Source organism: Struthio camelus, chromosome 4 (assembly GCF_040807025.1).
Source record: "Struthio camelus isolate bStrCam1 chromosome 4, bStrCam1.hap1, whole genome shotgun sequence".
NCBI classification, from domain to species: Eukaryota; Metazoa; Chordata; class Aves; order Struthioniformes; family Struthionidae; genus Struthio; species Struthio camelus.
This window is the reverse complement of record NC_090945.1, coordinates 83,759,446-83,776,570: the sequence shown is the minus strand read 5'-3', so window position 1 is coordinate 83,776,570 and position 17,125 is coordinate 83,759,446. Positions and strand designations below refer to the sequence as shown.

Genomic DNA, 17,125 nt, shown 5'->3' with positions numbered 1-17,125 from the left:
TGGCTATTTTCTTTCTCCAAGGTTAAGATAGGAATATACCATTTGCTGTACCAGGTTGAGTACCACTCTGGTGGCATTATTTCCCTAGCTTTTCTGATCCAGTAGAAGTCTGTTCTCCTGGCAGTGTAGGCGATCCCTGGTGATGGAATAGGTGTTCTGGGATGCCCTCTAGATAGGTGGGCCTTTGTACCTAACATCTCAACCTTCCAAAAGCCAGGGGAATGCTAAGGTGTCAGCTACAACATATACTTGATCTTCTCTCTTTGGGGAGTTGGTGGAGCAGAGGATTTACTGGTAGCATTTGCTCCGCTGTTGTGCAAGGAACATGCCAAATCCAAAGCTATGCTTTTTGTTGCCTCTGTGAAACTCCTTTGAGCTGTTTCCTGTGTAATATTGTAGCCTCTGGCACATGAACCACAGCATTACAGTGCTCTGATTTCATTAGCTCTGTGGGCAGGAGAAGCTCTGTAGCCTAGACCACACGGTGCAGAGAAGTCGTCGTCTCAGCTGCAGACGAGCTAACCAGCTTTGTGTGACCAGAGAAGTTGCACGGAAAGGGAGAAGGAAGAAGAAGCTTCTGCCTCCAAGATTGTCCCAGGACGTCAGCCAGCCTGGCCGTAGCTGGCCCATCTCTCACCCTCACGTACTGCCCTTGCAATGTATTCCTGAAAGTCGTTTGGCTTCCTTCTTAGCCCATTTCTCTGGGAATCGCTTGGGGGTGGTGACTGCTTCTTAGCATTTGCATAGGGGGTTCATACAGTGGAGGAAATTGTCTAGCTGTTAACTTCATCCCCAGAACGGTAAATCCAGCCTGCTCTCCCGCTGGCTGAGCTGCCTTCCACCAGGGTGTCAGAGGGGCCTTTGAAGAATGGTTCAAGACATCCTACTGCCTTCCCTTGCTCTCAGAGCTGGCTGAGCCGGCTGTATTCTCACGGTGCCCTTTAGCCAGGGGAACAAACTTGAGAATCAGCCAGCCATGGGCCAGCCAATTATTTTGATTTATTTTCTTTTCTTTTCCCTGAGATGAGAAGGGTTTGAAAAACACATAATAGTGCATTTTATCAGTGGGTTTTAAATGGCATGATTCATCCCCTTATGTTCTTAGCATGACGTTCATTGATTTATTTTTTGGATATCCTTGCAGCTCTGTTAGTGCCAAGCACTATATGGAAGTGCCCTGTGGCAAACAACCTGCTCTGCCCATATGTTAGCTTAAACAAAATTATAATAGGAAGTCTTTATACTGCATGCCAAGCAGTATACAACAAGCCTGGGGCTTGTTAAATATATTATACTTGTCAACAACTACCCAATTTAAAAAGTAGGCTTGGTGTGAATCAGTTTTGAACAAGTTCATTTGACTCCAGGGAATTTGCAGGCATTAAAACAAGTTGGATCACAGTGGTAAAAATGTGCAGTGGTTTCCCGATTAAAAGCACCATCTGATGACCTTTTTTTTTTTTTTTTTAAATTTTCTCCTCTAAACATTCAAAAGGACAGAGATTTTCCCAGTTAGCAAATTTTTGGTGATTTTGGAGAGTAGAGGAAGCTTCTTGGGGTGTTTTTGGGAGCCATTGCTGTGTTACTGGAGCACTTGCTACAGTCTGTGCAAAGTGTGCAGCAGTATATAGGGGTATGGGTTATAACAAGACAAAGCATCCTGACATTGTATCTTTGCTTGAAGTCAGGGTTATTCAATGGGGTTCACTGGCTGCTGTGGTGGATTTCTCACTAGTATATAAGTCGCCACGACACTTGTGAGCTCTTTAACAGGTTCATTTTTAAAGTCAGAATTGTAGGATCCATTTACAAAGTGAGCTCTGTGCTCTGCCTGCTCCATCTTTGCTGGCTTATTGCCTGAAGTTGCCTGCCCAGCCAGCTTCCCTGCCAGCTCTGCAGATCCTCCCTCTGTGAGGACCCTGGTCCACGCTGGACGGGCATGGGAGCTCATGGCAGTGCTGTAAAGCTTCCCAGCGCTCCTTATCATAAAGACTGAGTTAGCACGGATGCTGTTCTGTCCACATTTCCCTCTCTCCACAGGCTGTCTGTCTGACTAGTCAGAGACTTAGGCTTTAGCTAGTTGTCTTTTCTTGCAATGCAACTTTGAGTAAGCTTTGTCTGCTCAGAAAAGAAGGCTGCAGAGAAAGTGCTCCAGTGCCTCTAAGCTAGCAGGAGGTCTTATCGGGGAGCCTTTTCCACTGTCTTTACTAAGGTAATTATAAAACGTTGGATTTGATGATTTATTCTGTCTCCCCCGCATTTTTCCTGGATGATGGTGTTGTGGGAAGAGGCAAAGGGGACAGCTGTCTTGGATCATGCTTACGAAAAATATTGTTTCTCAGAACATTCTGTTTTTTTTATTGAAGAACTTAAACATTTCTGCTTCATTTTCTGCACCAGCAGCGTGGGACCGCAGAGCGGTGCTGTTGTTGGAGCCTGTAGCCCGCACAAGGTCTGATGGTCTCGGGTCTAAGAACTAGCAGCTTTGAGTTGTTTCTCATTCATAGCTAGCGGAGTAGTTTTACAGAGGTAAGTCAGGGTGACAGTCCTTTACAGACAGGGAAACTGGGGCACAGATAGGTGAAACGGCTTGCTCGAGGTCCCACAGACCATCAGTGGTCACACTGGGAGTAGGAGCTCATTATTTGTTGTGTATGTATTGAAGAAGCACAGGTTTCCAGCTTGGGAAGAGCAAGTATTTTATTATGGCCCCCACTCTGCTTCTCCTGAGCCATGGGGAGGTGATATTTCTGGAAGTGAGGAGGAAAATGAAGATAAAGTGTGCAGTATTTTGTTACAAGAATGGGGGGTAGCCAGCCCAGCTAAGGTCATCGTCTCAGGCTTGAAGCGACCTGAGTTTGGACAGGCGAAGGTTAATGCTATGATTTCCCTCTGTCTCTTTTGGGATGTGTCCAGAGGAAGATGAGTGCAGAGTCAACCTGAAGGTCTCTGCTCCCTCCAAAACACTGAAGGTGCGGAAGTTTTGGGCAGAGGGCCATGGATTTGGTGGATAGGTAAAATAGTATGGGTTTTGTTCATGCTGCTAGTTTTAAGATAGTATGTACAGCGTGTTGTTACTGTGTTTCCATCCTTATGTCTGATCCAGCTCTGCGTGCACTGTGTGTTAGTCGTTGTGGTGGGTCAGTAATTAGTAAATGGGGCTTGTAGATGCTCATATAGGATCAGTGCTACTGAGCTGCGGCCTTCTTAGTCCCTCAAGCCACATTTGATGGCTTGGCCATTTATATAGGCAAATTTTAGCAGATGGCAGCATTCTGTCCAAATTTGCTTTTGTCTAACAGCCACCCCTATAAATGCCAGCGGGTCTCTGGAAATCACTTTATTTCTACTTCTTCCCTGTGGAGGTATAAGGCAGGACACAGGTTGCTAATCTGTAGCAGGAGTGCTGTCTTGTTTTTATCACTGCAGTGAAAAGCTGTGTCTGTTTCCCTTGTACCATCATGATGAGAAAGAAGAGAGCCTAGTCAGCTCTCCATCGCCAGGGGTGGTGGGCAATGGTGAGGCACTCGGGATAAATTGGTTATACTGATGCTATGGGATGAGATGGGGAGGGTGGGTGCTGCAGAGATGACTGAGGTGCTCTGCTCAAAACCCACTTGGATCCAGGGAGATTCTTGTCTTCCTCGGGAATGTTAAATTTGGATCTTACGCTCTTGGGGAAGAGGTGGGGAGCATATATAAAAAATTATATAAATGTAAATTTATTTATATATGTTTATAAATTAACATATATCATATTTAAATGTATATATTTGCATCCTGCCAAATGACCAAAATGTGAATGTCTTCCCCCCCAGTTAGGCAATGAAGAAGTATCCTTATTATGGCATGGGATGATCCTGCCTTCCGAAGGTGTCTTGTCACATGATGGGAAAGGAACTACCAGCTCCTTGGGGAGAGTGAGGGGGGCCATGTTGATGATGGTCCTGCCAGGGCAGGAGGTTGGATTAGAGCCTTGAGAGGTCCCTTCCGGTCAACACTTTCCAATTTCTGTTAGCTATCAAAAAAAAATCTGAAGGCCGCTCTGGAAGGCCACTCTGCAGGCTGCTTCAGCCTGGCAGCTGGAGGTAGGTTTTCAGCATGCACAGGCATGACATGAGTTAAAGTAAAACTCACTGGTGCGTATCCTGATGGCAGCACAGGCGTTAAGAGCCTGGGAAGGGCCCTGGCACGTCCTGGGATGGCTGAAGTCCAGTCTGCTGCTCCTGCAGCTATGCCGGTATCCTCTGGGGAACGAGGTGTGTCCGCTTCCGCTGCAATAAAAGTCCTGTTGCATGGCAGACACAACCTCGTCTAGTTGGTGTTTGCGCAACTAGACGAAGGCCACTGTACGAAGCCTGTTTGTGACAGTCTATTGCATTGACTCATGCATCTGATTGATGTGGAGGACTTAAGTTCAATTAATACGTCTCCTGCCTTGTGTTGAAAGGTTGTCCATACTTAACCTGCGCCGGTATATACGGTGGCTCTGAAAAGGATTGTGAGCGAGTTTGGCAGGCAACGTACTGGATTCGGAAAGAGTGGAAAGGAGCGGGGAGGAAAAAAAAAAAAAAAGAGAGAAGGATGTTCTAGTTTGACATGTTTATAGCCTGGAGAGCTTGGAAAGAGCATCTTGAAATAACAGGCAGCGAGGATTAATGTGCTTGCTTCTGAGAGGGCTGATTGAAGTGGAAAAGAGGGAGAAGTTACAGAATGCTCATTTGTTACGCCAGGAGCCAAAGAGAACTACAGCTAAAAGAGACGAGAGGTACTGGTGATACGCAGCGTTGAGGCAAACGCAGAAACCTCCTTCCACTTAAGGCGTTTTTGTACCTACTCAGAGATATGGTCTGTTCAGTGCTGGCCTGTGCCTAGTGCATAGCCTGAGTCTGAAGCAGGGAAAGGTGCTAAAGGAGATAAAAGTGCTGCAACCAGAATAATCTTTCCAAGCACTTCTCTCTCAGCTTAAAAAAAAAAAATGCATTAGAGTCAATAATTGGATATTTTGTTATTGCAGTTAATTGGACAAAGGTTACTCATTACAGCCATGCAGTTACTTGATACAAGTAGTGCTAGACTACTTAATGAGTTAATAGCCTAAATGCTGGAGTGTCTTCACATCTGCTAAAGATGTTGCTGTTCTGTTTCCTATGTGCAAAGCTTTTGCATAAGGGGTCCCTTAATAGAGCTTTCAGGTAACCTTTTTTTTGTATTTGGTTGATGAGATAATAGAGGTGATTATTAGTATTGAAAAACAGGCTTTTGAACCACTGTACCAAAAAGTTTGCTGCTTTTTATTGTGTTTTCTGTCTCCTGAGAGCTAGCGGAAGCCCTGCTCTGGGTGGTCCATATGGCTGCTTTTCATTCCTTAGGCGTCCCCGAAAGCCACTTGTGGGCACGCCTCTAGCTATGCAACACCATGGTAGTGATGCAGATGCTCAGAGACATACGGTTGGGCCTGACGGTGGATTCTTGAGGTGCAAAGGCCAGAGGGGATAATCTTGGACATCTTTTCTGACCTTCTCCATAGTATGGGAACATCCCCAGCACCACAACCCTGTCTTCTGGTGGAACTAGAACGTACATGTCTACGAGAGCTCTGATCCTCATTTAAAATTGTCACGCAATATCGTGTCCTCTCTGTCTTTAGGGGAAAGTGTTCTACCAGCTGATTACTGTCGCTATAAAAGATAGACCTTTCTATTCTGCTTTTGTCTAGCTTCAGCTCTTAGTTGCTCAGTTGCACTTCGATTAGATTAAATAGCCTTTTGGTGTCAAGTATTCTCTGTTAGTAAATGCTTTCAGACTGTGACCTGCCTTATAAACACACGTGTATATTGTGCCCGTGCATGTGTTGATATTCTCTGAAACAGCAGCAATTAAAAAAATTCCTTTCTTCCTCTGCTTAGTGTGTTTAGTTCTAGCGCTTCCATTTATTCTTTCAGTTGAAATTAGGTCTCGCGTGATTTATTTGAGTTCCTTTCAAACAAACACCGTCCTGTTGTTTAGGTTTCTGATGAAGGATGATGTGTAATTCGCAGCAATTAAAAACCTGAAGGGAATAAAGCGATTCTAGTAAATTTTAGTCTGTGTATGCTGAAGCAGCTTGGTCTGTGCAGTCAGCAGGCTTTTGTTTGTATTGATTCTCACCCTCCAGACTGGCTGTTGCTCTTGTTAATGTGAAGACTGTCAATTCAGCACCGTATAGAAGGACTAAAACATGCTATCAAGTATTGTGGTTAGGAAGGAAAACCATGTCCTTAATGCAGGCGTCTGAGAACAGCATGTGGAAGTACAATCGCTCACTGCCTGCTCTGGAAGTGCAGTTCATCTCAACCTCATTATTTTAGCTGCCTAAAACTATTTCTAGCTCCGTAAGTACTGTGGTGGTAACAGGAGAGGATATGTTGAGCGAATGAGTCAGTGCTCAGGACCCCATGTCTACGCTGTGTGTTGCCTTGCTCCCCTCTGGTGCCGTAATGAACGTCCCTTAGTGGCTCGGATGCATCATGTGCTCTCTTGGAGTGAATCTCCTGGTTTGGTCTTATCCAGAAGGAGCCAGTTTGGGTGCTCCAAGAATTGCACAACACGAATGAAAGACAGCGTGGCAGTTGCCATTCCAGAGCGAACTTCTGATCCTAGCCAAACTGCTAACGTAAGTGGGCTCAAAAGGGTGAGGTGACTTTTTGTAAATTGGTCTGTAAGCTCCCTTTCAGCTGTCCCATCTTCAGATATGTCTTAAGTTAGCAGGATGGGGTACCTTCTGCTGGTGTCTCTTGCTCTCCATCAGCTGAAAGGTTACAGACAGCAAACGCAAGTTGGATTCCTGACTGGTGAAGCTGGATGAGACGAATTCCACCTGGAGTGGCCCTTACTGTGGTCTGTGGGATGCAGGGAGCTCACTTTTGGGTATAAGACCACCTACTGTGTGAAACAAAGCAAAGCGAGAAGGGAGAGGAAGGCCTTTTTTTAGATTAACTGATCTATGGGGAGGGAAAAAAAAAAGAACAAAGAACCAGACAAGCTTTTAAGCACGCAAGCCTTTTTTTTTTTTCAGTACGTTGCTGTGCCTAAGTCTTTGTGTCATCACAGCTATGACAGTGCTACTGCGAGAGTGTTTGGGTGAGCTAAGAATAGCGGATTTCCTTGAGGAATGTTTTTGTTTATTTTGATTCTATATTTTTAAATTGTCTGAGCCCTGATGACCTTTTTCTTAAGGGTCCTGGAAGAATAGCCTAATCGGAGAATGCAGTTGTAATAAGGGCGGCAGCTGTGAACTGCCTTAATTCTCTGGGTTCTTCCTTGTGACTTGCAAGGCTTTACTGGCAACCTGAGGAAAAAAATCATGTAATGGAGATACCGCTGAACGTTGCCGCTATTGCTACTATTAGGGGTAGAAAGACTAATATGACTTTTGCCTTCATGGTATTTCTGAGTTGCTGGTGTCTGTGGGTTCATTATAACTTAAATAGGCAGAAGGTGGCCTTTGTTAAAGGGGATACATCCAGAAAATGCCCTTATTAAAGGGAGCAGACACAGAGGAATCTGTTCAAAGTGGTTTCTAAGTTGTTGCTAGGATAGCTCCGGTGTGAAGTCCTAAGGAAAGCTAACAGCTCCTCAGCGTAGATGGAAAGAATCCTCTCACTGGGACCGGTCACTGGGCTGGGTACATAACTAAGGTCAGCTGAGCTGAAGGCATGGGGAGTTCATAGGATTGAGGGGTACGAAGGCCAGGAATGGAAAGCCATGATTCTGGGCTGGTAGAATGGTGCCCATCTTAGAAAATATATTTTTGCAAAGATTTGCCTGCTGGGAAACAGAAGTTGAGCTCTTGGGTTTTATTTAATGTTTTTTTCGAACGGAAGAGATGGACAGTAGTGAGAAGAGATGAATGAAGAAGGGTGATGGCACTTAGGAGTATAAGGATAGGATGGAAATAGGGACTGAGAGAAGGGAGCAGATCTGGAAGAAGACGCAGTTAAAATGTCATGAGTGAGATGCTTAGAGAAACAAGAGGTAGCAGAATCAAAGCTATATTTTTAAGGCAGAAGGAAACTGTGGCCTATTTGGATTTTTCCCTACGGTGGATAGCCAGTGCCTGTTAGCTGTCTCACAGGAAACCCATAACAGAGAAGGTGGGGAGATTTTCCTCTTAGGCAAGCTATGATTTAGTATTACCCTTGCTTTTGGTTGAATGCATAGTAAAATTACAGCCTCAAAGAGATTCGCAGCAGAGCAGCTAACACACTTCTTACCCTGTAATTAAAAAAAACCCAAAAAACAAAAAACCCCAAACTTTTGGCAATCAAGATAAAGTCAAAAGGCCAAACTATATTTGTGTTAGAGAATCTGGTAATATTCACTGGCTCAAGCAGCGTCTGGTGGATTGGCAAATACTGATGGTAGGGCATTGCACTTAATAGACCTTTTTATGTACGTATCTTACTTATGAGCCTAACAGAGTGTTTAATTGATACTGAAGTAAGTGCAGTGGGCATCATATATTTATACTGTCTGTTGATTTCATGATGGTTTATGTATCCTGGCTGGGAAGCACAAGCTCTTGCTAAATTTTAGTTACCTTCTCCTGTTGATCATGCAGTGAAGGTTGTTGGCTAATTAAGGGTGGTTTCTAGATCAGGATTCTGTACACAGAAGATACCCTATTATTTTCTCATCTGTCTAGGCAGGTCATCTAATCCAGGATTAAAATACTGAAACAAGAGGGGAAGGCATGTTCTGGAAGACTTAATGTGAAGAATTTGCAAGAGTTTGCTGAAGCTAAGATTAGGAAAGCTGTACTTGAAGAACTGAGCTAAAACTGTTAAATTCTTGCAGGATACAGATGGCAGAAAAGGTGTTTCTGTGGTGTTGCAATTAAAATACATGCATCAAAGTGTTATCTGGAGACTAATTGAGAAGTGAAGAGTTTCATGGAATGTGTGTGGGTTGTAATAAATCCTGAAGATATTTCTAGGAAGAGTTATTTCAATTGTGGGTTTATAATAGCTCGAAAATGAGGAAGGGCTAGCCAGATTAAAATTTATTGCTTCTTGGAGAGGAGATTACGAGGATCACGTGTGAAGGTCCTTGGCACTGAGGAGAATGTGAACAGGGAGTGACTACTCAGTGTTTCCCCTAATACAGTTTTGGGGAATGCCCTCAATTCTCATTGAGTAGTGGGTGTGAAACCACCAAAAGGACATTAATGTTTGCATAATATTAACAGGCTGAGGAGCTCTTCACCACAGAAGAAGGCCAGAAGCATAGAGGGCTTCCAAAAGGAGTCATCAAATTCAAGAGGGAAAAGTCCACCAGTGGTTGTTATGCTCTAAGGTCTGGATATGAGTTCCACCTTAGGATGTCCCTAAAGGGCCTATGCTGGAGGCTGGATACTGCCAGAAGAGGGTCATTCATGTTTGTTTTGACCCGAGGCTCTTCAGTGTGACTTGCTACTGCAGTTCTTGTGTACCCTTTAAAAACTATACTGTTTTGTCCTTCAGGCAGCTAAGCTTCATATCCCAGTGACAGTCTCCTATCCTAACCCTTGTTTTTTACAGAGGAGCGTAGAGAGGTGGCCTCACTTTCCTGTAACTGCACACCAGGCTCTGAATGCGGAGGTCCTGGTGTTCAGGGCCCATCTTAAAGATTTTTAAGGAAACCAGAAACCTCTGACTTCTTTTCTTGATAGATTAAAAGTCAGTAAGCTGGCATGTTTGGAAGGGGAGGTAAGGGACCAGTCATTTACTCACTGGCCACTTACCACTTACGGAGCCTTGGAATGATATAGGAACCAAGAAATGCAGTGGCTTCACTCCAGCTCAAGTGTAGGTAAAAGATGACAAGGAAGAAACATGTCTTTTTGTGAAGCCAAACTTCTTCCCATTGTCCTGCACTGTAAATAGAGAAACGTTGATGCTTCCTTTTCAGTTGTTTTTTTAACTAGAACGTTGTCCTTAATCTCTATTTGCGGTGCGTGTTGTGTGCCTCTGTGGTCTTATCTTTCATTTCAGCCTCTGACTGGTAAGGATTTAATCTACACATCATGGAGTAGTTCCTGATTAATTCCCAAGGGAAGCCCTCCTTACTGCAGAATAGGACTGCTGCGTTCCTGTTTATCTTAATTCACTTTGAAAGTGGATTTTCAGAATGGGTTGAGATAAACAGGAACAAAACACTCCTGTTGCAGATAAGGAACGTCTGCAGGAGGAATGAATGGGAAACAAAGCAAGCAAAGACTAGTTCTAAGGTGTCTGCAACAGAAAGCTTGACCCATCTCATGAGCTGCGGTAGGGAAGACGTCTTGCATCTTCCTCTTCCCTGCTTGCTCCAGAGTTTTACTGTTGCTTCCAGAGCCGGGGAAGAAAGCATTCTCTGCTGCTTTTTCAAACTGATTTACTGCTTTTGGATCCAGCTGGCTTGGGAGTAAGTCCAGTGCCTGGTTTTGGCTGCTCATAGCTTTTCCTCTTGTTAAATGACCACGATTCGTGACTCTTGCCATGAACTAGAAAGCACTGCATGCTTGACATGTTTGACTCCTGCTTGGGAATAACTCTCCAAACACTAATGGCTGGCTCCACATGAGAGATCTGCTAGCTGAGCTCTATCGGTCAGGAGGTGAAAATAGTGAGATCTGATTGATGTAGCCAGGTAGGTAGAAGTCTGTAGTATGGCTGCAGCCAAAGCTGGCTAGCTGTGATCTTTTCTGTTGCTCAGTGGCATTTGGAACAAGCTAGGAAGCTATGTTGGCAGAAGCAGAGTTTGTTACCGGCGCTTTGCTAAAATCTCTTGCAGGCGAGCCCAGATAGAGTGGATTGGGCTGAAGTTTCAGCATTTGAAACAAAACAGTTTCAAAATGGTTGTCAAGGGTGCAAGCAAGGTCGTTTTACTTTTTATATCGCTGCTTTAATGACTACTGACTTCAGTCTGGTGTCCTTTCTGTATTACACAGAGGACACGCTTGGTCAAGAGATATAAATGCTTTAAGATTGTGGAATAAAAGGAACTCTCCAAATGAAAAAACTATTGTTTTGTCCTTCATTAGTACACATGATCACATGCTGCAATAGCCCTGCAGTGTTTTTAGAACAAAGGTTTGATTCTTCTCCTAGTGATGCAATGGAGGAACATGAGTCTTTGATGTTGGCCAAGTGTTGGGAGACAGGAAAAGAAGGGAGTTGAGGAAGAGCTCAGAAGGAGTATCCGCTGTTTTTTTTTTTTTTTTTTTTAAATGGCTTTCAGTAAGCGGTGGGTAAGGAGAACGGTAAAAAGGCAGAGAATGATACGCACACTTTGTTCAAATCATTGGGCACCAGCTGATTCAACGGTTGATGAATCTCGGACTGTGTGTGTCTTCTTTACAAATCAGGAAGAAATACCTTCTTGAGTCTGGAAGGAGTATGAGCCTTCATATTCTGCTCTTGGCACTCTTGAGGACAAGTGTAAACTTATCCAAACTAGATATTGACATTTATATGTAAGAACATCCTATGCATGTGATCCCTGAAAAAAGATTAAACCTTCCTTGCAATGAGACTGGAAGCACTGACTGCGGCTGATGGCAGCTGTGATGGTGACTTTGGTCTGCTGTGTCTCTAGAGAAGGCCTGATGGACACTCTGCTTCCCCTAGTTCCTGCCAGATATTATGTCTTTTGGCTTTTCTCTTGATATAATGAATTTCATGGGACTGATTGCTATTGTTGTGGATGAGAGCAGCTGTCTTCTTTGAGTGGGTATGTTTTCTATCTCATGGCTGCTAAATCAGAGCATATAAAATTTTCCACTGGGGAATATCCACAGTACCTCTACATTCTCAAGAGCATGTAAGCAGACAGGGACAGAATATAGACTCAGGCCATGTACGAAGATAAGGCAATGGGACCTGAAACTAACGGTATGCACAGTCAAAAAAATGGTCTCTAGGTGTTTGCAAGGAAAAAATACCCCTTGGGATACCCCTTGGAAGATCGGTTGGCTATGTTGGATGGATGAAGGTAGTATCCATGCAAGGGGAACTGGTGTGGATTTGAAGCTCTCTTCATCTAAAACTAAGGCTGATTGTGATGTGGCAGGACAGTGTTGGCTCAAGGGGTTGTCATGTGACTGAATTTTTCAGCTGGCCCTCGTTGGCTTTCAGCAGTTGAAATGTTTTGTCTCTCTGTACCAATCCTGTAATGATTGGTTTGCTATCTGATCTGCATGCTTTCAGCTAAATCCTCTTTACCTAGTCCCCTAGTTATATGAGCTGAAGCTTATGCTTTGTGGTTGCCACAGAGGCATAGCGAAGCTTCGTCACTGTATTGTGGAGCTCGTTGTTACTGGGTATGTGGTTTTCTTTTTTATTTTTTTTTTTTTGAAGTCTTTACCACACAATTGCCACCTCTGGAGATTATTTAAAGAGATGGGAGTTTGAAAACCCTTTGACTTCTCTGGAAATAGCATACATGGTTGCGAGAGGGTGGAGACCTCTGGCGTTTCCAGTATTGGTGCTGCAGACCAAAAAGTTGTTACATCTCAACTTGACCTCGGTTATCCCTACTTTGCGTCCCCTTTGAAATGCTGGTACTAGTTCACAAGTTCACTTTCTTTCCTGCTGGACAATTTCTTACAGGCTTTTTTTTTTTGGATTTTAACTGCAGAGGCTAAGGGTGAGCTGAGTTCCCTGAACACGCTTGTTTGCTTTTTCCATAGGTTCCTTAGAAAGAGAGCTTGGACGGCATGCAAAGTTGTGAAATATCTGCAGACAGCACGGATGATCCTCTTAGTAGTGGCCTACGGAAAAAACGACAGCCTCGAATAGTAGTTATTGGTGCTGGGCTTGCGGGCCTGTCAGCTGCAAAAGCGCTCTTGGAAAGTGGTTTCACGGATGTAACTGTCCTTGAGGCAACTGACCGAATTGGAGGCCGAGTGCAGAGTGTGAAACTTGGTAAGAGCAGTATTTTGGTAGCAATGCATTGGGTTTTCTTTCTGAATTCTGCTAGCAAGTTCCCAAGGCCAGATTAACTTAACAGCAATACAGATCTGGCCTTGGGAACTTGCTTTTTCAGTGAATGAGCACAGGCAGAAGGGTACTTGAGGTATGACATTGTCAGGCACGTGTCTCCTTGGGCTTCCTTTAGGGTGGATGGGTAAATGTGGGCTGTGCGCACCGCACCCTCAGATCTTTAGAGGAAAGGCTACTCCAAAGTGGACCATATTTCCGTAAAATGAAGATGTCAGTGATTATTTTTGTCTTTATAAGAAGAGCTCAATGTAACAGGCCCGTGAGAAGTGTGCTGTGATTGAATAACTGTATCAAGACAGTTTCCACCACAGTTTTCAAGCTTGACTCACGACTAAGAGCAGGCAGTAAATCTCCTGGCTAGAGAACGTCCATTTCTCTGTGACTTACATCACTTGCAAAGGGGCAAGCTCAAAGCTATTCTGTTTCACAAATAGCCCCATTCATTTCCCTAGAACTAATTTACTGTGTAGGCACTACCCACTGTGAATCAGGCTGCTGGAAAAACCTCTTCAATGTATCCTTTCATCCTGATTTGCAGCTTTCCTACCTCTGCGGCTTCCTTTCTCAGCACGTAATAGAGGTGCAGACACTGGATATTTTAATCCTATGTCAATTGGAAGGGCCTGTAAAATTTCTAGATGCAAAGTTACTGGAACAAACGTTACCCTTTGCAGTACAGTAGTCAGTGCAGCTTCCCCTGGTGCCTAGAAGGGCATTGCCTCTCTCTTCTCCACAGGAGGTGAACAGCTCTTCATTTTTACTAAATTGCCTTCCTGGTGTCAATTAACTAGTTCTGCTTCTGATCCCACTCTGTGTATTTATTAACTTCAGCTTTTTGCTGGTGTCCTTTATTTTTATTTGTCAGGTTGTTACATCACATACTGCATTTTACTCAATAAACTTACCGTAGTAAATAAGCAGCAGTGTCCTATGAACTTTTAGAAGGGAAATGAATGAAAAGGCAGTCGAACAAATTTAATCTCCAGGGTCTGAACAGGGCACTTTACGTTCTGCTGAGACTTGGCATAGAGGTTAGAATGGGAAGTGTGTCCTTTGCTCACAGTATGCTGCATTAAAAATATCCTGTATCGTGTCTGTGAGAAGAGGGAAGTGTTAAAGATCTGAAATCTTCGGGGAGCAATAAATATTTTTGTCAGTGCACCTGTGAAATAATTTTGTGGTACTAATACAGAGATCATTTCTGTCACCTTTGGACACCTTCACCAGTTGCCATGTGTTTGCCTTTGCTGGGAATCTACCTCCTGTTTGTTACCACTTCTTAACTAACATGAAGCAATAGTGGGCTTTTTGCCCGGTGAAGGTGGTGCGGTTTATAGCCGCATCCATGTTTTTGCAGATTAAAAGACTGGAATCTGAAATTTTGATCTTGATATGTTAACGCCTGTTTGAAAACTGTGAACTGTCTTGTCTTTTCTTATCTTCTGCAAATTACCAAAATTACACTGTGTACGTATTGCGTGCAACTCTTTACCAAGGAGGGTACATGTTCTGACACTTGGTGAGCTTTGGAGGTGCACATGCTCTTTAGCCACACCGTTCTGGAGCTCTGTTGGGTGGTAAAGTCTGCAGAAACAGCATGTGCCCAGAGCCTCCTTATTCCCTGATACAAAAGCTACAGGGAAGCATGACTCTGGGCTGTACTGTCTTCCTCCATACTATCTAGAGCACCACGATTGCACCTGGGATGGGCTCAACCTGCTGATTTCTCAGGTCTGGCTAATGCTTCCATAAAACTGTTAACAGAAGCGGTTCTTCTGAGTCTTTAACATACGGCCACTTTGATCTGCTGATCTGAAAGGAGTTTAAATATTAGACATCTCTGGCCACTCCCCTTTGATGTAAGATGCAATTTACACCTTCAGCAGAGATATGATACCTTCGCAGAGTTATATTCTAGTACTTCCACTCTCACTGAGCAACGCTGTATTTTGCAGGGGTTAGTATTTTCCCTTCCTTCAGGACCAGTTTTAACGTATGTTGCTACTAAGCCCAGGGGAATAATTTGGATTTTCTGAGGTTTGATTCATCATCTCTAACACAGGTGAGGCAGAGGGTTTATGTGTCTGTGGATTGTAAGTGTGTTTCTTGTATATGATATATAACATCTGTATCTACTGCAGATATTTCACGACAGGATGCCTGAGGAGTAGTCAGGGATTCAAAGGGAAATATGAGAGTTCCTGTGAATATTCAGAAGGCTTGATATGCAATCTATGCATTCCTTTGGAAAAGTGCTGGTATGGTATATTGTTGTGTATGGGCCTGTTTTGACTGCTGCTTGTATCTCAATATATTCACAGAGTAGCAGGCAGATTTTACAAAAATTTGTTCTATTGTGTGATTCATTCAAAGTAGATTAATATTGAGGCTGAAATCTTTTAAAGCCCTGACAGTAAATTAGGTTTCTCTATTTAAAAAAGATGTTACTTGATTTTGCACTTTCAAATACTTTATCATGTAATTTACGCTAGGTAATAACTGGATTATCTGCTTGGGAGTAATGATAGTGAGTTTCTAAGTATTACAGGCTAAATGGACTATTTTTAATTTACTGGTGTTTGATTACATTCCACACCGCCTCTGAAAATGGGAGAACTTGGACAACATTGTTCGTGTGCACTGATTGAGAGGGACCTGCTGGTGCTTTTTGGCATTTCTTGGAGAGATCAGGCACCCTATAAATAAGAGCTAGATCCAAGGGGATTGTTAGTGTAGCAAAGAGCAAGCACCTGACACGAAGCAGCAGGCAGTATTCCTGCTGTTGATCTGGTGTGTGATGACTCGCAGGCGTATTGCAGTTAACAAGATGACTGCCACATGCAATATTTATGAGCCTTATACCTTTGACTGCCAATGTCCAGCAATCATTTCCACTAGGCTGGATGCTCTGGGGGTATTAGAATTTGTGGTGCCTAAAATATTCGCACGTTTGTGCCTTGATGCTGCACACGTTTAAGCACGTGCTTTGTTTTAGGTATGCATCGAAGTCCTTGCTCTCTAAAGCCCTGAAGTGCATACTCTGAAGGGCAATCACCATGCTCCTTAATGATGAGGTTGTTGTCTTCTTGAAAAACAAGGTGTGTGGGGCTTCCCTGAAAGATAGTGTCTCATTTGGACAATGGCATTTCTCGGAGCTTGCTCCCAGTAAACCTGAGTGCATTGGTATAATGCTGCAATGTTTTTTCTATCTGAGCATCTGTTTACATGTTAAACGGTACTTGATGACTGGTAACCGGCAGCATCTTTCTTTATCAAGCAGGATCCTGTTGAGGGTGAAAACCTCCAGCCTGTTAACTACCCTACTTATTCTTAATCACACATTCGCATACCTCTGTAGAATAAGTGACACTATGTGGTGTTGACTAGGATGCTGAAAAGGACGATGACTAGTTTGTCAGAGTTTTTTAAAACAGTCAGCTTTGGACTTCTGAACCTGATTTAAATGTTTAAAGGCATAAATAGTAAAATATAACCTATTCCTCCTTTGGGGAATGGAAATGTATTTTTGTATTTCGGATAGCCTGAGGCATTTTTATAAATAATATGCATTTTTAATCGCAGGACAGGGCTTAGTATGTAGGCCAATATTGCTGCCCCAAGGCAGTCCCCAATTTTCTGGCATCTCGCTGCTTTTTTTCTGCATCTGGGTATCTGTCTCCCCCTGTCCAATACAGTGGTTATTTGAAGTCTTTAGGTAATCTATATATGTACTTTCCCTTCTACTTTAATGTTTGTGTAAGTATTCTCCTATGTCCTGATTGAGATAGTACAGTGTGGATTCTTACAGCTCTTCTCCTTTGCTCCCTCACCCACCTTTCACTAGTATATAGCTTGCACGAGCAGTACATCCTCTATTCTCCAGTCTTGTTCTTAGGTGCAATTTTATAGAAGATGATATAGAAAGGCCAAGTAGCAAGCATAGAGCAGCTGGCAACAACCATGATAAGAACTGGGAACCTAAAAGATTCCACATTTCACTGTAAGTATCAGAGGTGGTACTGTGGTGTATCTTTACTGGAAACATGCCATCCTTCTAGCACTTTCTAACATTGTACCCTGAAGGACTGGTTTGAAGAATGCTGGTATTACCCTCATATAGC

At 43.5% G+C, this 17,125-nt stretch overlaps 1 protein-coding gene across 2 annotated transcripts in view; it reads left to right on the top strand.

Annotated features, from left to right (window-relative positions):
• Positions 1-17,125, top strand: part of SMOX (spermine oxidase) — a 68,917-nt gene that overhangs the window by 30,555 nt on the left and 21,237 nt on the right. For both annotated transcript variants that reach the window (XM_068943750.1, XM_068943749.1), the window contains exon 2: positions 12,692-12,926. In XM_068943750.1, coding sequence (XP_068799851.1) covers positions 12,719-12,926 — 208 coding nt within the window. In that variant the 5' untranslated portion in view covers positions 12,692-12,718. The remainder of the gene's footprint in view (positions 1-12,691; positions 12,927-17,125) is intronic.